Here is a 25,000-nt window from a genome sequence, read left to right as displayed (position 1 = left end):
AGAGAGGACTTTCTCCTCCAACTTGATATCTCTAGGTTGTATGTTCTCCCTCGTAAACACCGATTTAAAATCCTTGTTCATAATTTCTGCCATTTCTATTTCCTCTGTGTATTCAACTCATCATAGTTTCTCTAATTCTTGTTTGTTTTCCAGTTTGTTGTTTACAAACCTGTAAAATAGTTTTTGTTGATCTTTACATTTTTCTATGACATCTTTTTCGTATTTAATCTTTTCTTCTCTGCACACTTGTACATATTCATTTCTATAACTAGTATATATTTTCCATTTTTCAGGTCTGTCTTTTTTCCATTTTATCCAAGCTTTATCCCTTTTGTCTTTTAACTCCTTACATCTTTTGTTGTACCGACACTTTACATATTCTTTTTCTTGCTTTTGTCTTGGAACATACTTTTCCACTCATAATTTTTTTTTTTTTCAAAATATTCCACTTCTCTTATACTGTTGTTTCCTCCTTGTGTATTCTTTCCCATTCTGCTTTTTGAAAGAATTCTCTTATTTTATCGAAATTTGTTTTTTCATACATCAATCTTCCCTTTCTATATTGTTGTTGTTGTTTTTATGTATTTTTCCTCATTTAGTTCCAGTTCAACCAATATGTGGTCACTTTTACTTACTGGTGTCTTATATTCAATCTTGTCCACTATTTCGGGTTCTGATGTGATTATTAGGTCCAGTCTCAATGGTTCTTCCTCGTTTCTATACCTAGTTCTCTTGTATCCATTGTGTCATTGTATGTTCTATAATAATATCAAGTAGTACACTTCCCCATAGGTCGTCTCCACCCTTTACTGTCATCTCTTCCTAGCAGATTTCTTTACAATTAAAGTCACCCATTATAGCTATTCTTCCTTCATCTTCCATTATCTTATTTAGTGTTATCCTTGTGTCTTCTAACATATTTGTGTGTTCTTTCTCTTCCCACGAAGCCGTTTTAGGAGGCACATAATTTACTACAAACTTCCTGCTCTTCCCATCCCTGTCCTCCACTTCCATCACAATCATCTCTACTCCATTCTTTCCATATGTGACATTCCTCACATTCATATCCTTCTTAGTCAGGAACATAACTCCACCCCTTTGTTTTACCTCTCTGTTTCTAATCCAAAAATTATATGCACCATGTCCTACACTGTTGGGTGGTAGTGGATCTTTCAATTTTGTCTCTACAATCCCCATTATGTTCGGTTCTTTTTCCTTCAGGTAATCATTCAGTTCGTTCAAGCCTGTTATTAAGCCCTCTATATTTGTGTAGGACACTTTTAATTTTCTGCTACTTCCATTGTATTTTCTGTTTCTCTTCTGTTTTTCTCTGCTATGAATCATTTCCTCACTTTCATATTCACTACTCTCCAATAGAATTTCTCTTTTTCTGACTCAGTTCTTCGGGGTTTTTTTTTCCCTTAGCTTCTAGTCTTTTTGTTTTCTCATCCTCTCTTTCCTCTTTATTCATTTCTCTTCTTATCCATACCTGTTTATATTGATCACTGCTAGTTTCCCTGTTTTTGATAAGATATTCTCTGCTGTCATTTGTGACCTGAATTTAACCTCTTCGCTCCGGGGCACATCGCACATTTGGCAGCATTGGCTGCAAGACGTGCGATGTTGCGTCATAACAATTGCATAAAAAATAAAGTCAGTGCTCAATCGTTCGTTCTCTTTCACCCGTGTATTTTGATAACCATAGAAAATTTATGAAGCCAGTTTAGAGAGAATCAAAATTACGTAGGTACGACTACAATAAATATAATCAAGATGGCGACGTCAGCATCATCGAGTACCCACTTGCTCCTCATCCCGCCTACGTAGGCATCACCGTATGGAAGTGGTTAACCTTAATTGGACTGGTCTTATCTGTATTGTATTTCCCTAATCTTTATATTTCTTCTATTTCTTTCCCTGTTTCTGGTTCATCTTCTTGATTTACTTCTAATATCTTATTTACTTTTTCCTTTTCCTCATTTATTCTTGTAGTCCTATTTGGATCATACTTCTCTTCCATCCCTAATTATACATTTCTTTTTATCCGCTAAGTCTCTTACTATATTCTCCTTCTCCCTCATCACTTTAATAACTGTGTCCTTAGTTTGTTCTTTCATCTGCTGTTCCACTATACCTCTAAATTCAATTTTATTGTTTTCTTGTACTTTTTTCCAACCACTTACCTCTTTGCTATGGACTCTTTATTCTCTTTATTACTCCTTTATAATTCCTCATTCTCATCCTTTACTTCTCTTAACTGTCTTTTTAATTCTTTGATTTCTTTAGTTATTTTGATTCTCCTTTAGTTCTTCCAGTTTATCAACTCTTTGATTGATTAATTGATTTATGGAATTTTTGGCTTGAAGGCCAAGTGCCGGAGTTGGTAGGCCATTCAGCGCTTATCAACTCTTTGGGTAACTAGCATTAATTGGTTAAACCTAACCTCCCATGTTTCGTTCATCTTTTAGTTTTACTAGATTTACTAGTCGGGGGAGGTTGTCATTTCCTCCCTCATTAAATCCATGGAAATAATTACCTTCACCTTCCATTGCGCTGCTCTTATCTATATTTCTAATTTTTACATTTTTACTAATCTCTTCGACTTCGCCATTGTCGTCTGCCCCTCTCTTGTTGACATGCCGTCTGACCTCCTGGGCCCATTCATCCCCTTCCTCATTTCCTTCCATTTTCCTCGGTAATCCCTCCCCTTCTCCTTTTTCTTCACCTTCCCACTACACCAGCTTTCCCCTTCCCTATTAATACAACATAGGTACTCCCTCATTGTTGAGATCGACAAAAATTGTAGATTCTTCAGGAGTCCAAACTTCATTGTCACTTCAACTTTTTTTTTTTTTTTTTTTTTTTGACTGCTGAGATGCCACTGTATAACAAGGATTAGTTTAAGATTCTTTTCAGGGAAGCTATCTTAGGTGTGAACTTTGTGTAATATTTTTCTTTCCCCGTTGCCTCTAAAGATATGTCTCATACTACCATTTAGTAAAGAATTTGGGAACTTTTCTATGGCTTTATCTAAGTCCTTTCTATTTTTTTTTTTTATGTGTATTCCGGTTGCTTTGCTGTACACAACTCTCAGATGTTGTGGCTTTGGGTATCATATTTCCCTGCATGAGAGCAACCTAAAGAAATGTACACCACCATCATGTCCCTTATGCTGGCTATTGCACCCAGATATTACATCTTCATCATGTTTGAGGTGATTCACATATTGATTGGTTGTGACACATGGGTGTCAGGAGCACTGTGATGGTCTGCCTGCAGCATGCACCTTCCTGCCATTCCTGTTTTGTCATTATTCAAGTGTGCATCACCTCATAGTAAAGTAATAACCCCTTCATTTACTATCACTCACTCTCACTTGCTTGCTCACTGACTCGGTAACTCTTGCTCCTTCACTTTATCTCAATCCCTCACTAACTTGCTTGTTTTCACTTGCTTACTCTTACTCGCCCATTTTTACTAAGTTACTCTTACTCCCACCCACCCTGACTAGTTGTGACATCTGCACCAAACCATCAGTAATGCCATTATTTTCCTGATGCGTGATTCTTATTCTAAATCTTTCTTTATACAAACATGTTAATGCTTCTTTATATGATGAAAAAATGTCAAAAATAGGTTGAATATGTGGCAAACTTAGGGAGTCATGCCATAAAACTATTGCCCTCAGTTACTCAGTCTGGTTATCATGTTTCTGGCCATTACATGCAGATAGTGGCACTATGTAGGATAATTTTTATATAGTCTTCTCTTTGCATTCATCCCCAGATATCTATTTTGCATGACATTTTATTTTCATTCCCCCAACACATTTCCTTAATTCTCTGTCTACATTCTACCTCCACTCCCTCTCCTCCATTCCCTGCTGCATGCATTCCCAAATACTTAAAACTATCCACCTCCTCTAGCCTCTCTCCTTCAAGATTTACCTTCAGCTCACTGTCACTTCCACCCCTTCTGCATCTTGTCACCTTACTTTTAATTTTCTCCTGTCACATACCTTCCCAAACTCATCACTAATTGCCTTCTCTCATCACTAATGACCCTTCTCTGACCCAGCCACAAGTGCAGTGTCATCAGCAAACAACTGGCTCATCTCTCATTTCCCTCCATTCTCACTAATTTCAATTCCATGCCCATCACCTTCATATTTACCTCCCATAACACCTCATCCATGTACACAATGAATAAACATGGTGACATAACACAACCCTAGCACAACCTTAATCTCAAACCACCCACTTTCATAATTTCCAATATTAACACAAGCTTTACTACTTGCATAAAGTTTTTGATTGGCCTTAAAAACTTTCCCCTTATATTCCATACTTCTACAACACCTCCCACAAGGCCATACTGTCTACTTTGTCATTGGCCTTCTCTGGATCCATGACAATTCAAAAGGAGTGAGGGTTACCAAATAAATAAAGCTGTTGGCTACCTCCCTTATAAAGGGGATGAAGCATTTATTTATACATATACATCCGGAGATGACAATCTCTGGACCAGGCCCAGGATCTTCATCAGCTTCAATTATATTTCTTCCATTATTTCATACAAGGAGAGTTGACAACTGGAAACTGCTCTCACCTTCCTATTAACTTTAGCTGGTGATGTAGAGACAATTCCGCATTAACACAACACAGACAATAGATCAAAGTTCTTTCCAAAGAGGGAGGGCCCAAGGATCATTGCCAGCCAATGCAGGGCTGTGGGTTTCCTGTTAGTGGAACTCAAGGCAACAATTCTTACTTCACATCTCTAATTTGGTTTCTGTTTCTTCAGTAAGGATTCCATGTGCTACTCCTTTTTTCTTTTCTTTTTCATCCAGTTCCTGTCCCACATCCTCCTCCAGCTGGGTCTTTGTTATACCATAAATACCACGTAGGTTTATTCTAATCTAATTTTGTGTCTTCATGTGCCAGGATGTTTGCTGGTACATTGGAGCAAAATATGTTGCTTTTCCATAATCCAAATGTAAGGGTTCCTGATTTGCTCTCATGCAGGGATGATGAATCCTATCCCACATCCTGGTCAAACTCCCATATCACAACCCACACCCATATTTCCATTAAATTGGGGAATTCCTGAGACGGAGCCTGCCTGGAGTTCCTGTCATGTGATTACTCCTTGGAAAAGCTACATCAACTTTCCATAATAACAGGGTCTGGGGGGCCTCTGACAATGTGGGAGAGGGAATGAAGCACTTTGCTTCAACAGCCAAAAGCTATAGGCCCTGGGCTATGTTACCACTTTTAAATATGCTTTCATCCTAACACATTCACAAGTGAAGGGAAGACCTAAATCCTTTCTATTGAAAGCTACAGAATCATTAGGGCATTATTCTTGTGTATAGTGACCTATATAATAGTTGTACTTATCTTGGATGCAATTTGACAACTGATTATATGCCACACAAAAAGGACTTGAATCAACAGCAGTCATTATTCTTCCCCTGTGGGGTAGCTAGTATTCATTATAATTAAGGTCAGCACCTACAAGAAGAAAATGTGTTGGTCCAAAAACATAATTACTACTAGGGTCATCCATCTGGCTCAGCTATTAGGTCATGACAAAAAATACTTCATCCCTTCATCTTCACTTACAGCTTAAGCAGACTTTTTAGTAGCATTTAAACAATAATATAATTGAGGTGGTCCATCAAGCATGGTGATACAGTAGTAGTTCAGCATATTTCTTAACATCTAATAAAGATCATCCAATAATTTTTCCAATCACTCAAAAGACTGCCATTACTAGGTCTTCAGCAGTGATTTGACTCCAATTATCTAGCGTATTTGTTTAGAAATGATGACCAAAATAATCCTCAAATGATGAAATACAAGCCAAGAGAGCGAGGCCACTAAAGAGCAACTTCAATGTTTATGGCTTCCACAAGTGGTGAATGTCTGATGAAACCACTTGTGATTTACTGTGATGCTTGCCCAAGACATTATAGGCAAGGTAATATGAATCAGTTCTATCTCTACTATTCCCTTAATAAGAATGTACAAGTCACCACACCAATGTGCAGGGACTGGTCCAACAGACATTAAGCACTCTGTGCTAGCTCAAAATTCTTCCATAGGAAAAATTTGTATTTTGTAGTGGTTAGTGACAGATAATGCCTAAGTTCATGCCATGTTCTTAGCTGGACAGCATCTCAGTATCCAAGTTATTTTCTTCCCATCAAACCACATTTCTTCTCCAGCCTTTGGATATTGAGTCCAAATGTAATGTGAAATAATTTTATTATCAGTCACTTTATGATGAACTTCATGAAATGAATGATTTGTGGAACTGGATCACAATGGTGCAGAACTGTGGCGATGCTGCCTACAACCAGCCCTGTCTACTACACCACCTGCAGCCGTGAAGTGATGACTTGCACATTTCTGGAAAAACTATAACATAAAAAATGCCATGGGCTGAACTGAGGATGCTCAGTAAATAATAAAACTTCTGTGTTATATGCATGGAAGCTTTTGTTAAGTGATTTAGGTACCACCAGGGTATGAAGGAGGTGACAAGAGGCAGCGTAAAGCAATAACACTCACTTAAGCAATGAAGGAAGCATGACTGGTCCCTGCCTGATGATTTTAACATGTTGAACCAGAGGATCTCCAACAATTGATTGGACAGCATCAAAAGAAACAAATAATCAAATATATACTACAGGGAAATACAAATTAAGAGTAGAAGCAAAGATCACAAGATGAAAATGTTTAGCTAAATAAACCAATCACTCAGCAGTTCAGAGGTTGTCACAATCATAACATAGCTCTCTAAGAAGTGACATTTTTTTTTTCTTATCTAGCTATAAGGAATTGTAAGGGCCTTTAGATATCTAGGATGAGTGTAAAACGGCAAATCCTTATAACCATGTCCCTGCTTCAACATACCTCAGCCTTGAAACATCACAACAGAGGCACCCGAAGGAGATTAAAATTACCCTGATGAGGTGCTTGCATGGGTAGATGAATCACAACAGAACAATATTCCCTTCCTGGGGAATTCATTCTAACCTTCAACTGTTGCATTTAACAATCTGCACTTCTTTACATTTTTTTCTTCCTTGGGCAAATCTGTAGTTTCATCCTGTGACTTCTTTACAAGACTTCAACTTTAGTCTTATTTATCCATAATTTGTTCCCCTTGACATGCTTATAATTGCTGATGTCCCCTCTCTCTTCTCTTCTCAACTGTTGTTACTTTGGTTTCTTCATTCTTTCCTTACATATCAGCAATTCTGTAGTTTCAGCCTTTCCTTACATATCAGCAATTCTGTAGTTTCAGCCTGTGACTTCTTGCCCAAATTTCATCTCTACACACTTATCCATAATCTGTTCCCCAACATGCATATAATAGCTGATGCCCCCCTCTCCTCTATCTTCTCAACTGTTGTTACTTTGGTTTCTTCATTCTTTCCTTGTATATCAGTCCTAAAATTCTTATTATTATGACTCAATTTATTCAGTTGTCTATTTATCCTTTTATAGGTAAGCACCACACCTCTGCAAACTCCAAGCTGGGTCTTATGTACTGTGTGACTAGTCTCTTCATGTACTACTCCAAGCAGCTGAATACTATTCTGATGCCTGACACCATTCCTGGCTAAATTAACTATGTGCTTACTTAAGCTAAGCCTGCTATGGTTGGACATTCAAGATGGATATCAGGGAGAACCATCTTTCACTGCTCTTCCACCTTAACCACTTTGGTGCGATGACGCCTACATATATGTCATGAGGCGCAAGTGGGTACATGAGGATGAAAGTGTCAGCATCTTGATTATATATAGTTGTACATGAATTTACCCTGGATTCTCTGGACTAGTTTGATTACACTTTCTGTGTTTATTATTATTCAGAGTAAAAGAAAGTGAGTAATACAGCAGTGACACTATATTTTATAATGCAAGTAGTGTGATGTATTGTACATATGGCAGCCAATGCTGCATGCGAGAATTTGACTAGTACTGAAGTGGTTAAAGTACAGCCCCAAGGGGTCATTACTTAGTCACAGGACCAAGCCCAAAATTTCTACCAATTATGACTATTTCCCACCAGTTTTCCACATAAGGTAGAGCTGATAACCAGTGTCTGCTCCTCTCCCTCATATCAGTTTGTGATACAGAAATGTATCCACTTTAATATAATGTAGACAACAGTCCAAAATTTCTTCTCAGAAGGATCTATGTGAAGACCCAAGGACTGTTGTAGCTACTGTGTAGCTGCAGGTTTCCAGTCAGTAGAACTTTACACAACCATTATTATTATTACTGGGTACAATTTACTGGTGACTTATCCCTTTTTCATTATCCATTTTCCATGGTTCTCCCAAGTTGTTTGCTTAGAACCACTTTGGTCACTGCTCTTCATATATATTTTTAATCTTGTTTATAACTTTTACTTAATGCAGAGACCACACCAACTGCTCCCCATCCTGAATTTCTATTTTACTACTGTCCTCATGATCCTCCACTTCAGAAATTCTTTCATCCATTTGAGTAATCTGCCTCTTAAGTCTTCCTATATGTTCCAGTTTCCACACAAGTTGACAATGAATTATGGATGGGGTGGTGCAAGAGGTAAACATAAGGGTAATGGGCTGGGGATTGGAGATGGTTAAAGAAAATGGAGAAAAATGGGAGGTAAGCCAGTTGTTTGCTGACAACACTGTAGCAGGATAGGGGGATTGAGGAAGTTAGTGACTGAGTTTGAGAAGGTGGGCAAAAAAAAAAGGAAGTTGAAGATAAATGTGGGTAAAAGTAAGGTGATGAGATGTACAAGGGGAGATGGCAGCAAATTGGAAGTATTATGGGAGAGAGACTGGAGGAAGTGGATAGCTTTAAATACTTGGGTGTGAATGTGGTGGGAAAGAGAGGAGTGGAGGTGGAAGTAGAATGTAGATTGAGAGAAACAAGTAAATGCCTTGGGGGAATTAAGAAGTATAACAAGAAATAGACATTTGGGAATGGATGTTAAGAGGAGATTGTATGAAGGGGTGATTGTGTATGGGTTAGAAACATGGAACATAGGAGATGAAGAGTTTAATGTGTTTGAGATGAAATGCCTAAGAAGTATGGTAGAAGTTACTGGGCTGGACAGAGTGAGAAATGAGGAGGTGAGCAGGAGAGAAGGGAGTGGAAAGGGAGTTGGGACATAGGGTTGATCAAAGAGTACTGGGATGGTTTGGACACATGAAAAGAATGAGTGAAAAAAAATTAGTAAAAGAGGTGTGGAAGGCAGAGATGAAAAGAGTGAACATGAGGGAGCGACCAAGGATGAGATGGGTAGATAGGGTAAAAGGGGCAATGGGAAAGTGGGGAATGTCTGTTAAGGAAAGAAGAAAGAGGACAGAAGATTGGGGTGAGTGGCAAAGGGTTGTGTATGGATGGTACTCTGATGTATGGGAGAGGGTGGGGGATGGAGGGGTGTGGGAATATGTGTGAATGATATTTTGACGTAGGCCAAATGAATTTCTTCCTGTCTTCTCTTTTTCTGCATGAGGGGTTGGTGAGGGGTGGGGGTCACCAATTAAATGAAGCAGTCTTGCTGTGTCTTGCTACACTACTTCTGACCCAGGGCAGTAGGCGAGATGCAGGGATGACCCATCATCCAGAAGCCAAGAAAAGAGGGAGAGAGGGGTGATGAATGGGAGTGGAGTAAGTGAGGATGAAATGAGTGGGAGTGGATTTATGACTTTGACTTTGGCTACCTCCCTTGTATGGGGGAAAAAAGCCATTGGTATATGTAATATAAATTATTACTTCTTATCTCTTTATTATCATTCACATTTGTGAAGGAGGATATGGAGGAAAAGGTAGTTGCAGTGGGAAGCGCTAAGAAAATGAGAGTGATGAGTGAGGAAAATGGAGGAGAAATAGGGAAGGATGAAGTGAAAGCAGCCGTTAAGATGATGAGAGCAGGTAAGGCACCTGGGTTGGATGGATGACATGCAGAATGTCTTAAGAAAGGAGGTATAGTTATGGTGGACTGGCTGGTGAGGTTATCTAATGTTTGCTGGAGAGAGGGTAGAGTGCCGGAGGACTGGAGGAGTGCCTGTATAGTTCTGCTTTTCAAAGGAAAGGGGGACAAGTGTGAGTGTAGTAGTTACAGAGGGATCAGCTTGTTGAGTGTAGTTGGGAAGACTTATGGGAGGGTCTTGATTGAGAGGATTAGGAGAGGAACAGAGGGAGTAATTGGTGAGGAACAGTGTGGTTTTAGGACAGGTAGGGGTTGTGTAGATCAGATTTTTGTGGTAAGGCAGATATGTGAGAAAGCTATAGGAAAAGGTAAGGATGTTTTTTGGGCCTTTATGGATCTGGAAAAGGCTTATGACAGGGTAGACAGGAAGGCACTGTGGGAGGTTTTACAAATATATGGAATAGGAGGAAAGCTGTTAAGAGCAGTTAAGAGTTTTTATGAGAGTAGTAGAGCTTGCATTAGGATTAGAAATGGAGAGAGTGAATGGTTTGAGGTAAAGGTGGGACTTCGTCAGGAATGTGTTATGTCGCCCTGGCTGTTCAATCTTTACATGGATGGGGTGGTGCGAGAGGTGAATGCAAGGGTAGTGGGTCAGGGGTTGGAGATGATTAAAGAAAATGGAGAAAAGTGGGAGGTGAGCCAGTTGTTGTTTGCTGACAACACTGCGCTTGTAGCAGGATCAGAGGAGGGATTGAGGAAGTTAGTGACAGAGTTTGAGGTGTGTGAAAAAAGGAAGCTGAAGATAAATGTGGGCAAAAGTAAGGTGATGATATGTACAAGGGGAGAGAGTGACAGTAGGCTGGAAGTGAGCATTAAAGGTGAGAAACTGGAGGAAGTGGATAGTTTTAGATACTTGGGTGCGAATGTGACAGGAAAGGGAGGAGTGGGGGTGGAGGTAGAATGTAGATTGAGAGAAGCGAGTAAATGCCTTGGTGGATTAAAAAGTGTAATGAGAAATAGACATCTGAAAATGGATGCTATGAGGAGGTTATATGAAGGTGTGATTGTGCCAACAGCAATGTATGGGGCAGAAATATGGAACATGAGAGAGGAAGAGAGAAGGAGTTTGAATGTGTTTGAGATGAAATGTCTGAGAAGTATGATAGGGGTTACTAGGCTAGATAGAGTGAGAAATGAGGAAGTGAGGAGGAGAACAGGGGTGGAAAGGGAGCTGGGAGATAGGGTTGATGAAAGAGTATTAGGATGGTTTGGACACATGGAAAGAATGAGTGAAGAAACATTAGTAAAAGAAGTGTGGAAGGCGGAGGTGGAAGAGGTGAATATGAGGGGGCGTCCTAGGATGAGATGGATGGATGGGGTGAAAGGGGCTTTACAAAAGAGAGGAATGTCTGTGGAGGAAGGGCAGGAGAGGACAGAAGATAGGGGTGAATGGAAAGGGGTTGTGTATAGATGAGGCTGTGATGCATAAGGGAGAGTGGGTGGGGGATGGGGAGTGAGGAAGTATGTATGAAAAAAAAAAAAAAAATTGACACAGCCCGAAGGGATTTCTCCCCGTCTTCTCCTTTTCTGCATGAGGGGACGGAGAGGGGGGGTAGTCGAATTTATGAAGCGGACTTGCTGTGGATGTGCTTCTTCCGACACTGCTTCTGACCCAGGGCAGTGGACAGGATGCAGGGATGACCCATCATCCAGGAGGTGCCAAAATAGGAGGGAGGGAGGAGGGTGGAGGGGAGTGGAATATATGGGAAATGAAATGGGTGGGAGTGATTTCTATGTCTTTTTCTTTTTGGCTACCCCCTGTGTAAGGGGGAAAAGCCTTTGGTATATGTATGTATGTACATTTGTTTATTATTTGCCATTATCTATATTTATTTTTTAATTTATTTTATTTCATTCTTTTTTTGCATCCAACCTAGATATGGACCAAAAGGTCACTTATAAGCTTGCTCTTCCTCTGTAATCCTTTGACAAACAGTTCTTGAGAATCACACTCACCTGTGCTCAACATTATGTTTCCCAACAATTGGGAAAACATTCACCTTACCAACTATACAAAATAAAGCAATGAAAACAATAATAGGATGTGATAAAAACCATCCCAAATGAACATCACATGAAAATAATTAGTGCAAAGTTCCATGCAAGAACCCTCAACCCTACTCATCCACCTCATCAAATCACACAGCACAACCAATGCAATGCAAGAAAAAGAAATACACCAGCAGCATATTACTAAAAATGCATACAACAACTCTGCACCACAAAACACATCCATACAAAAACACAATCACACAAAATATACAATATAATCAAATACACACTCAAAGAAGGAAAGGTACCACAGGACTGGAAAAATGCAAATTTTGTACCAATATATAAAGGAGGAAACAAGGAAGATCCAACCAACTACAGATTGATCTCACTAACAAGCACAGTAGCAAAAATATGTGAAAAAGTTATCAAAAGTAGATGGGTTAAACATCTGATAGAAAAAACTATACTGAATCCAAATCAATTTGGATTTAGACAAGGAAGATCATGTACAACAAACCTGATCTGCTTCTATTCGAGACTAATAGAAATAATACAAGAAAGGGATGGATGGGCAGACTGTGCCTTTCTTGGCCTACAAAAAGCATTTGATAAAGTACCACAAAATAAACTAATAAGAAAAATAGAATCAATAGGTGGCATCAGAGGAAAATTATTAGAATGGTTAGAAGATTTCCTGACTGGAAGAAAAATGAGGGTAGTAATTAGAGAAAAATACTCGAATTGGGAAGAAATGATAAGTGGTATCCTGTAAGGTTCATTAGTGGCTCTAATCATGTTTGCCATATATATATAAATGACATGGATGAAGGAGTGGAGTATTATATGAATTTCTTCGCAGATGACGCAAAAATACTAAAGAAAGTAAGGACAGAGGATGATTGTGAATTGTTACAGTTAGACCTGGACAAAATCTGGAAATGGACTCAAAAGTGGGAAGTGAACTTTAATATCAAGAAGTGTAGTATAATGGAGTTTGGAAAAAGTAAAAATAGAATATCAAGAAATTATAAAATTGGTGAAGTCCAAAAACTGAACTCAGAAAGAGACCTTGGAGTAATAATCAGCAAAGACATGACACCGGACAAACATATCAATAAAATAGTCGGAGAAACCTTCAAACTATTACGGTCAATGAAAGTGGTATTTGACTACTTGGATGAGGAAATGATTTAAAAAATATTAGTTACACTACTAAGACCAAAACTGGAGTACCCAGTAACACTATGGACACCCAGTATTAAAAAGAATATAAAGAAATTAGAAAGAATACAAAGAGCAACAACAAAGTTGGCACCAACTCTCTTCAAATTAACATACGAACAAAGATTGTCCAAACTGGAATTACCAACTCTGGAACAAAGAAGAGAAAGAGATCTGCTGACTATTTATAGAATCATGAAAAGAATGGAAATCCTAGATAGGAATGATTTATTAAAATGGTACAATGGAAAAACAAGGACATAAAAAAAAAAAAAAAAGGATAACTATAGAAGAGATCTGAAAAGAAAAAAGCTTCCTATATAGAGTACTGGATACCTGGAATAATTTAGATAAAGAAACAGTGTGTGCAAACACTATTCAAGATTTTAAGAAAAAACTTGATGCTGAAAGATACAAAGACAGGTCACCACAACCATAGATCCCTTCCCATATAATACAACTAGGTAAATACTGAGATCATAAAATAAAACTCAAAGACTGACCCACCAAACTTCATACTCCATCAAGACCCATCCAGCCAAAAAACATCTACACAGAATAGGTCTGACCATAAAAACAAATTGCCCTTGATGCAACAACATATACATGACACATAGCACCTCATCTTGCACAGTCCCACCCTAACACACACACACATACAAGGGGGTGCTGAAAAGTTCCTGGCTCTAAGGGTATCATTACTTTTACAGGGGAGGTAGGACAACTGTTTAGAAGATAGGCAAAAAAAAGCATGATGGTTTTCAATATATATTTTTCCTTTTTGCAGGTTCAATGCATGATGGCAGCACCTACAGTGGATTTTGGTAAAATTGAAGCACGGGCGGTCATGAAGTTCATCTTCTTGCAAGGCAAAGGGGCAGCGGAAATCCATGGCGAGATGAAGAACGTCTTGAAGGATGACTGCCCATCATACTCTACAGTGAAAATGTGGGTGTCAAGGTTTCGGACTGGTCATTTCGTGGTCACAGATGAACCCCGGTCAGGATGGCCAACTTCCGCAACCATAGAAGAGAAAGCTGATGCTGTGCACATCATGATTCTCGAGGACTGCCAGATTTCAGCTAAAGTCATAGCTAAGATTCTAGGGATTTCCCATGAAAGAGTTGGCCACAACATTCTGGACATGAGAAAGCTTTCCACAAAATGGGTGCCAAAATGCCTGAATCCAGATCAGAAGTGCATCAGAGTGACAACATCAAAGACAATTTTGGACCAGTTTGCAGCAGGGATGGCCAATTTTATGGCTCATTTAGTCACCATGGATGAAACTTGGCTTCATCACTATGAATAATCCCCTGACTAAGCAGCAATCAATGGAGTGGCGACACAGCGGTTCACTGCATCCCAAGAAGTTTCGGACCCAGAAGTCAGCTGGAAAAGTACTGGCTTCAGTGTTCTGGGACAAAGATTAGCCTACTCCTCATAAAATACCTGCCAAAGGGTCACACCATCAATGCAGAATACTACATGTCTATGTTGGACGAAGCGCGTGAAGCTTTGAAGCAGAAACACCATGGAAAGCTGAGCCATGGTGTCCTCTTTTTGCAAGACAATGCACCAGCACACACACCACATGAAACTCCACGGAAAATATGTGACTTTGGCTTCGAATTGGTAAACTTACTCCCCAGACCTGGCCCACTCTGACTATCACCTCTTTCCACAACTGAAGAAACATCTCAAGGGAATGAAATTTCACTCTGATTTGGAAGTGATCACTGCTACAGAGGCCTGGTTGGAGGCCCAACCTTCCGAGTTCTTTTTTCAGGGCTTAGAAAAACTGAAGGACCAGTTGTAATAAGTGTGTGAATCTGAGAGGGGAATATTTTGAATAAAATCATAATTAACTGAATTTCCTGTATTTTCTTTTACCCAAAGCCAGGAACTTTTCAGCACCCCCTGATACACACAGGTTCACTTTTTGTGGATTTGATCACTCACAGTTTTTGCACCTGAAGGCATAAACATTATTGTACACAGATTCATCCACTGCCCTATGGGCAATGATTTACACCTACCAAGGCTTGCCACAACACATGCATCACAATGACTCACTGCTGTCTACCCACTACTCCCATATAAGTGTCAGTCTGTTCCATGCTGACCTTACACTTGAAATGTCTCCCATACCATGTATCGTATTTTCCGGCTTAAAATGCGCATCGGGTTATAATGCGCACCCATGCACTTCGTTATCTCAGTACACAGATGGCGCGCATCGACGTATAACGCGCATGCCCGATCGCATTTGTCTATAACGCAGTTTTACCTCGGTATTTATATCATGTGAACGAGGTTACATGGAGAAGTATTTTTCATTGGCTAGAGCCACCGCTGGGAAATCTGTTGATTTGTCACTAAAATAAGTGTCAGTTTAGGCATCAATCACGACACAACTAAGAAAAAGTCGGAACTACATGTACCGGTATATGACTCATGTTGTGCGTTGGTCCCTTATTACTTTGTAGCTTAAATAGCTTGTAGAAAATATGATCTAAAAAAAATTATTGAAAGTAAAATATACAGAAAAATTTTGGGATTTTTACAGAAAATGTTCATTTTTATATCTTGAGGAAATAATTCGTCTTTACCATTTTTTATTTAATACTGAAACTACAGACTGTTTCGTTTTAGCTTTGAACCTGCAATGACAGTGGTGAAATAGAACAGTCTCTCATCGAGGTGACGTTTAGTTAATATAACTCCTGAAAGAGGGTGTTGTAGTCAGGTGTTTGACACAAGTTTATGAATGGCCACAACAGAATTTGTACCATACCTAAAGTGAAGCAACAAAGCCAACATAAAAATTCAAACTAAGATGCTGTGAACATGGGCAAATATCATGAATATTGATCATGTTTCATGGTGTTTAGGCCTATTTAAACATGAAAAATAAGATTCGATAGATACCTACCTATACCAAATATTTATATACGGTAGCCCATGCTGGCGTATTCTTTCATGTTACCATGGCTGTTCTCCTTGTTCTCACAGAACGTCATGGAGAAGTGTGCCTCCCGACTTTGTGACGGCCAACATCGTCACGTTGTGAAAAAAAATTACACACACAGCCGCAGAATTTTTATCGTAGGCCGTAGATAATGCGCACCCCCCATTTTTAGGCCCTTCCAACGGAAAAAAGTCGCGCACTATACGCCGGAAAATACGGTACTTAAACCAATTCTATTTCAATATATTCTACATTATTCCATTGTGTTCTCACACATAGTGGTTACAAGTGCAAAACTGTACTAACATAAATGGAAAGTAAAGTGCAGTACCCTTACACTAGGAATGCCCTCTATACAATGTACTTCAACCAATCCAGTTTCAATATTTTCTGCACTACTTCTCTGCAATCTCACATGTGGTAGAAAGTACACTTCTATACTAACATGAATGGTAAGTATAATCATGTGCTATTTATGTAGGGAGATGATTCTCTCTGATGTCTATCTTGCAGGATATCACTGGTTCCTGTTATACCAACCAAAGATGGTAATAACACACATTACAATATCAGCATGAATGAATAACAAGAGGAAATTAGGCACATGGTAGAACAAGCACAAAAGACAACCAATATGCACCTAGAGCCAAATGCAGCTAATTTCTGTTATATAGCGACTGTGCTAATGTTATTACTGGACAGTTCTCAGTGTATCACTGTCAGTAATAAGAGTATCATCATTGTGATTACTGATAATATCACAATATGACTCAAACATGTAGTAACTACTGTTGGCTTCCGCAACCAGAGCTTCTAACTTACAAAAACTCTGACTTATGAAAGACCTTGCAAACATAATAATTTCATAGGATGAGAACTGTTTGTGCAGGTAGACATTCCAATAATGCATAAAAACTAGATTGTAAAATAATATCTGGGCTATTCTTCCACTACTATACAATAATTTACCTCTTTGCATGCTCTCTTGCATAGCAGTTTGTAATCCCCCTTCAGAGATGATGAATGACTCCCTGCTCCTGAAAACAAAACAAAGAATTGCAATGGATAATTATTTGCTATTAAAAAAAAAAAAAAAAAAAAAAAAAAAAAAAAATATATATATATATATATATATATATATAATGTATATATATATATATATATATATATATATATAGTAGAACTTGTGTTAGGATTATAAATGGAGAGAGTGAGTGGTTTGAGGTAAAGGTGGGACTTCGTCAGGGATGTGTTATGTCACCCTGGCTGTTCAATTTCTACATGGATGGGGTGGTGCAAAATGCAAATGCAAGGGTAGTGGGTCAGGGATTGGAGATGGTTAAAGAAAATGGAGAAAAGTGGGAGATAAGCCAGTTGTTGTTTGCTGATGACACTGCACTTGTGGCAGGATCAGAGGAGGGATTGAGGAAGTTAGTGACAGTTTGGGAAGGTGTGTGAAAGAAGTTGAAAGGTAAATGTGGATAAAAGTAAGGTGATGATATGTACATGGGGAGAGAGTGGCAGCAGACTGGAAGTGAGTATTAAGAGAGAGAGACTGGAGGAAGTGGACAATTTTAGATGCTTGGGTGTGAATGTGGCAGGAAAGGGAGGAGTGGAGGTGGAGGCAGAATGTAGATTGAGAGATGCGAGTAAATGCCTTGGGGGATTAAAAAGTGTAATGAGAAACAGACATTTGGGAATGGATGCTAAAAGGAGATTGTATGAAGGAGTGATTGTGCAGACATCACTATATGGGGCAGAATCATGGAACATAAGGAAGGAAGAAAGGAGGAGTTTGAATGTGTTTGAAATGAGGTGTCTGAGAAGTATGATAGGGGTTACTAGGCTGGATAGAGAGAGAAATGAGGAGGTGAGGAGAACAGGGGTGGTGAGGAGAACAGGGGTGGAAAGGGAGTTGGGTGATAGGGTGGATGAAAGAGTATTGGGATGGTTTGGACACATGGAAAGAATGAGTGATGAAAGACTAGTAGAAGCGGTGTGGAAGGCAGATGTGGAAGGAGTGAACATGAGGGGTCAACCTAGGATGAGATGGATGGATGGGGTAAAAGGGGCATTGGGAAAGAGGGGAATGTCTGCTGAGGAAGGACTGGAGAGGACAGAAGATAGGGGTGAATGGAGAATGGTTGTGTATGGATGATGCTGTGATGCATGAGGGGGAGTGGGTGGGGGATTGGGGATGAGGGAGCATGTATGAGAAATAAATTGATACAGCCCGAAGGGATTTCTCCCAATCTTCTCCTTTTCTGCATGGGGGGATGGAGGAGGTCACCAATTTAATGAAACAGCCTTGCTGTGGATGTGCTGTGTCTTGCAACACTGCTTCTTACCCAGGGCAGTGGACAAGATGCAGGGAAGAAGGTAGCGAGGAGTGGAGTATGTTGGGGGATGGAATGGGTGGGAGTGGTTTCTATGCCTTTGTTTTTTGGCTACCTCCCTTGTAAGGGGGAAATAGCCTTTGTTATACATATATATATATTACAGGTGAAAAATGTAATCACACATTTGTCAATAACGTAGAAACCACTGTTGGAGTAGAAAAGACTGGAAACAGGGAATCTATATATTTCGATTGCAAACTGCAATCCTCTTCAGTAGATACAATTAAGAGAGAGCGTGCTGCTTAAGTAGCACCCTTAACAAAAGAAAGGGGAACATGGGAAGATGTCTCTACCCTCGGCTCACTCCGTATGTGAGGTCAGGAGGCAAATGAGCTTTCAATAGGTTGGTGATGAAGAGTCCGGACATTATATCCAGGGACCATTGCCCCTTTGAAATATTCATGTTGGGCTGATATTCAATGATAGTAGATTCTACCATTTTTCTCCTGAACTCACATCTGGATTTATAAATAAGCTCAGCTTTGTCCCAATCTAAACAATGTTTAAATTGCTTAACATGTTGGAACACAGCTGAGCTCTCTTGTGCATATTTAATGGAACGTTTATGTTCAATCATCCTAGTATTCAAATCCCTTCCAGTCTATCAGATGTAAACTAAGTCACAACCTTTACATGGAATCGAATAAACCCCTTGGCTCTGCTCTTCTTTTAACCTTTGGTGGACATTTACCACCTTTTTATTAATGGTGTTAGGGTAATAATTAATCAAATTTAATTTGTCTTTGGGAAGAAACTTGGTCGAGGGAATGAATGATTCAGAAAAGGGAACGATTAAAGAGCTCTTGCCCAATGAAAAATTAGAGGAAGTGGGGGTGGTGTTGAAAAAATTGGATCTCACTCGGCTGAGGGCTTTGACCAAGAACCAATCCAGGTAAGCTAAATCACTAAGTTGAGATTTTATAATGTTTAATTCTCCTTCAAGAAACTGGGGGCTGCAAATTCTAAGAGCTCGAAGGAATAATCCTGAAGCGACGCTACTTTTTATTTTGTCTGGGTGACGGATGACAGTCACCCAGACAAAGTAAAAAGTAGTGTCGCTTCAGGAGAAGTTGTAGCAGCAGCAATAGTAGTACCAGCACTAATAGTAGTAACAATAATACTAATAATAATAGTAGTAGTAACAGTAGCAATAGTAGTAATAGTAGCAATAGTAGTAATAGTAGCAGTAGTTGTAGCACCAATAATATTAGTAACAGAAGCAATAGAGGTAGTAGCAGTAGCAATTGTAGTAGTAACAGTAGTACATACATATACCAAGGGCTTTTTCACCCTTACAAGGAGAGTAACCAAAGTCAAGTCAAAGGCATACATCCACTCCCACCCATTTCATCCCCACATACTCTACTCCCATTCACCACCTCTCCCTCCCTCTTTTCTTGGTTCCTCCTGGATGATGGGTCATCCCTGCATCTTACCCACTGCCCCCGGTCAGAGGCAATGCAGCAAGACAACACACCCAAACCAAGGCCACTTCATTTAATCAGTGACCTCACTTCTATATCCTCACATGCAGAAAAAGAGAAGACAGAAAGTAAAACAAAGATGATCTAGGAATTTATTTACTCTAATTCTCTGAAGAAGACCAAGCTGGTCAAAAATGAGTAAATCAATTCCTAGTTCATCTTCATTTTACCCCCACTATATCCACTCATATACATACATACATACATATATATATATATATATATATATATATATATATATATATATATATATAATGTATATATATATATATATACAGCCAGTCCTCGTTTAACGACGGAGTATCGTTCAGAAGACCCCGTCATTAAACGATTTCGTCGCTAAACGAGGACCCATTGAGAGGCATACATGTATGAGCATATAAACAAAGATTCGGAAGTAGGCAAAGTGACAAAGTGCTACATGCTAGGTTATTTTATTCAGGGAATGTATATTAATACATTTTGTATGTTTGTTTACTTACTGTCCATCTTACTGTGGTTGTAGGTGCAGGAATACTCAAGGGGACCACATCAATCATTTATTAGGTTTAACATCTAATATACATGGGCACGTCATGTGCCTACAAGTGCAATGAAAGAACTAACTGGGCGTCGCTTCTATGCAGTAAGATTATACAGCTAAGGCCGCTTTCACACAAGCGTTTCCATACGCGCGTTCGGGTGCACCGCGTTTTAACTTTCAATGGAGTTCAATGGGACCTTTCACACGATGCGGTTTGCGGACGTGCAATGCAGCACAAATGCAGTGCCAGCAAGAACGCATCGGTTTTTCCTGACGCACGCGTCCTTGCTGGCTACTAGTGGCAATGAGAGCTTTCACACGAACGTTCTAGAACTCGCGCACGCAGGTCCCACTGCCATATCAGTCATCACTTCCAGCTGGGTGATGTGAGTTACACATCCCGTTCTGGTGTGTAGTTCATTCGAGTATGATATAACAGTCATGATTTATAGGAAATTTACATAGATATTTGAGCACAGTTGATATACATGCATGCATACATCACGTAGCCCACTAATATTAATTAATGAAGAGCATTTTCAGACGAGTAGCAGGATGGCATATCACAACACTGAGGAGTTGATTTCCGAAATAGAAAAGAGACCTGCACTATGGGATCCTTCGAAAGAAGGTTCGGGCAGGATCGCTCACCGCAGGCCAGCGGCAGGGACCTGCTGGTCAGTGAAACGCGAACGCGTGGGAAACGCGTGTACAAATAGCTGATGCGTTTCTGTGCGTCCGTTCGATGCGTGCACAGAAACGCTTGTGAAATACTACTTTTGTTCTTGAGAATTGTAGAGATAGTTGAATGTGAGAAGCCATGGCTGTCAGCAATAGCTTGGACTTTCTTACCTCCCTCATGCTCGTTAATGACTTTCATTTTAATATCTAAGTCGATGGCTTTCCTCTGCTTCTTAGGACCGGATCCAGTAGGGGAATTTGTATTCTTTCGTTTTCCAGTCATCATGAAGGGATAAAGTTGTATACTATCAACTAGAAATCACTAAAAAATTGAGGAGCAAATTTAAGTATAGGCACGCTAGCAGCGTATTACGGTTACAACTGACAAGTAGCGATCGCATGTGTTTCAGTAGGCGCGAAGATTCGAATGCAGTAAAAGAATATTTTTGACAATTTTTTATTTATTTTTTTTTTAAGAAGAAGAAGCTGTCGTAACTCCGGGTCGTCGCTAAACGAGATCGTTGTTAAGCGAGGACTGGCTGTATATATATATATATGTATGTAAAACACTGAATAGGTCCCAGTGAATAGAGATATTTTTATCAACCACCATGCACTTTAATTCTAAGCCATCAACATCAGGAGACCCATGGAGGCCAACATACAGAAATTGAAACATGGTACGGCCAAGGACTCAAACCCGGCTAGCACATGACAAGTGTTGTAGTGACTTAACAGACTGCTCCATCAAGAGAGATATAAGTTGAATGCAACTTTTCTTATATTTGTATGCTCGAGGCAGTTAGAACCGTAGAAGTACGATTTGATATCTTCCTTGGCCGACCAGAGCGATGCTTTGGAGTACGAATGATGTCACTTCCTTCGTCTCGAAATTTCTTGGTCCACTTTTGCACTTGACGCACTCCAATTCCCACACGAGTAGCAATATCTTTACACTTATAACCCTCCTTATAGAGGGTTATGATTGTAACAACTGTGTCTCTTTCCAGCTCTTTACCACTTCCCATTACGGAGATATCAAGGCACAAAAACAGAGACCACCGCAAAAAAAAAGACTACTCTCCGTGAGAGATGTTTAGAAACTGACTCCATGTGACATCGAGTGTGCCTAAACAGAGTTGCCAAATAGTGTGTATTGTCTCGGCTAAATACGGGTACAAACGCTAGCATTGAAAAATAGCAAAAAGTTTGGGTGGAAAGTTGTATTTTTCGCATGTTTTGAGTTTAGGGGAAAGTTGGGGTGCCTATAATTTTGCGCCCAAACTTTTCGCGGCTACTGTATATATATATATATATATATATATATACATATATATATATATACATATATATGCATATATATATATACATATATATATAATATATATATATACACACACACATATATATATACACACACAAAGATTACAAAGTATTACAAAGGCAAAGCATGCCGACAGGAGACCTTTTGATCCATATCTAGGTCGGATGCAAAAAAAAAAAAAAAAAAAAAAAAAAAAAAAAAAAAAAAAAAAAAAAAAAAAAAAAAAAAAAAAAAAAAAAAAAAAAAAAAAAAAAAAAAAAAAAAAAAAAAAATCATATTAATAATAAATTAAAACTATAACAATGTAATTAACAATTAAAATACATAAATAAATGCATTGGTATAGTTGAATAACAAACAAACAGGTAAATAGTAAATGATAATAAATTGACATATAACTAATAATAAATGAAAATCAGACAGACAAATTATAACAAAACAAAAACAAATAATATAACATAAATTATAATAATTACAGCATCTTACTTAGGTATTTATCTAAATGATTCTTAAAGCTTCGAACTGAACTACATTGCACTACCTGTGCAGGAAGTTTATTCCATTCATTAACTACACGGTTGGCAAAGTTGTTTCTACCTACTTCCAAATTGAATCTATTTCCGGACAGTTTGAGACCATTGTTTCTTGTCTGATTCTCATTCAATGTGAAAATTTGGTCACTTTTGATGTTATCAATTCCCTTTAAAATCTTAAAGACCTGTATCAAGTCACCTCTGAGTCTACACACACACACATATATATGTATAAATATATATGTATATATATATATATACATATACATATACACACACACACACACATATATATATATATACATACACATATACATACAGTATATATATATATATATATACATTTATATACATATATACATATATATATATATATATATATATATACACACACACACACACACATATATATATATATATATATACATATATATATATATATATATATGTATATACACACATACAAACTCATGTGCATATATATATATATATATATATGTATATATATATATATATATATATAATACATACATATATATGTACATATATATATATATGTATATATATATGTTATATATATATATATATACATATAGGTATATATATATCTATATCTATATATATATATATATAATATATATATACATACATACATACATATACCAAGGCTTTTCCCCCCTTACAAGGGAGGTAGCCAAAAAGGAAAAGGCATAAAATCATTCCCACCCATTCCATCCCTGAATACACTCCACACCCCTCCCTCTTATCTTAGCACCTCCTGGATGACGGGTCATCCCTGCACCTTGTCCACTGCCCTGGGTCAGAAGCAGTGTCACAAGACACAGCACATCCACAGCAAGGCCACTTCATTAAATCGGCGACCCCCCCTCTCTGTCCCCCCATGCATAAAAGGAGAAGACGGGGAGAAATCCCTTCAGGCTGCGTCAAATTTTGCTCACACAATATATATACATATATATATATATATATATATATATATATATATATATATGTATAATGTATATATATGTATAATGTATATATATACATATATATTATATATGTATACATACATACATATACCAAGGCTTTTTCCCCCTTCCAAGGGAGGTAGCCAAAAAGGGAAAGGCATAAAAACACTCCCACCCATTTCATCCCTAGATACACTCCACACCCCTCCCACCCTCCCTCTCATCTGAGCACCTCCTGGATGACGGGTCATCCCTGCACCCTGCCCACCGCCCTGGGTCAGAAGCAGTGTCGCAAGACACAGTACATCCACAGCAAGGCCGCTTCATTTAATCGGCGACCCCCCCCTCTCCGTCCCCCTCTGCATATAAGGCGAGGACGGGGAGAAATCCCTTCGGGCTGCGTCAAAATTTACTCACACATACTACCCCGGCCCCCACCCCCCCCGCCTATTCCTCCTCATGCAGTCACAACATCATCCATATACAACCATTCTCCACTCACCTCTGTCTTCCGTCCTCTCCCTTCCTTCCTCAACAGACATTCCCCTCTTCCCCAAAGCCCCCTTCACCCCATCCATCCACCTCATCCTAGGACGTCCCCTCATGTTCACTCCCTCCACATCTGCCTTCCATACCTCTTTTACTAGTCTTTCTTCACTCATTCTTTCCATGTGTCCAAACCATCCTAATATTCTTTCATCAACCCTATCTCCCAAATCCTTTATCACCCCTGTTCTCCTCCTCACCTCCTCATTTCTCACTCTATCCAGCCTAGTAACCCCCACCATACTTCTCAGACACCTCATCTCAAACACATTCAAACTCCTTCTCTCTTCTTCTCTTATATTCCACATTTCTGCCCCATACAGTGCTGTTGGCACAATCACTCCT

At 39.0% G+C, this 25,000-nt stretch overlaps 1 protein-coding gene across 2 annotated transcripts in view; it reads right to left on the bottom strand.

Annotated features, from left to right (window-relative positions):
- Positions 1-25,000, bottom strand: part of Tasp1 (Taspase 1) — a 75,579-nt gene that overhangs the window by 45,299 nt on the left and 5,280 nt on the right. For both annotated transcript variants that reach the window (XM_076178261.1, XM_076178262.1), the window contains exon 2: positions 17,164-17,231. In XM_076178261.1, the coding sequence (XP_076034376.1) occupies positions 17,164-17,231 (68 nt within the window). The remainder of the gene's footprint in view (positions 1-17,163; positions 17,232-25,000) is intronic.

The sequence above is a fragment of the Oratosquilla oratoria genome, chromosome 41, assembly GCF_046742065.1.
Source record: "Oratosquilla oratoria isolate Oo_2021 chromosome 41, ASM4674206v1, whole genome shotgun sequence".
Lineage (NCBI taxonomy): Eukaryota > Metazoa > Arthropoda > Malacostraca > Stomatopoda > Squillidae > Oratosquilla > Oratosquilla oratoria.
Note: the sequence above shows the minus strand (reverse complement) of the source record. Positions and strands in the feature narration are given on the sequence as shown.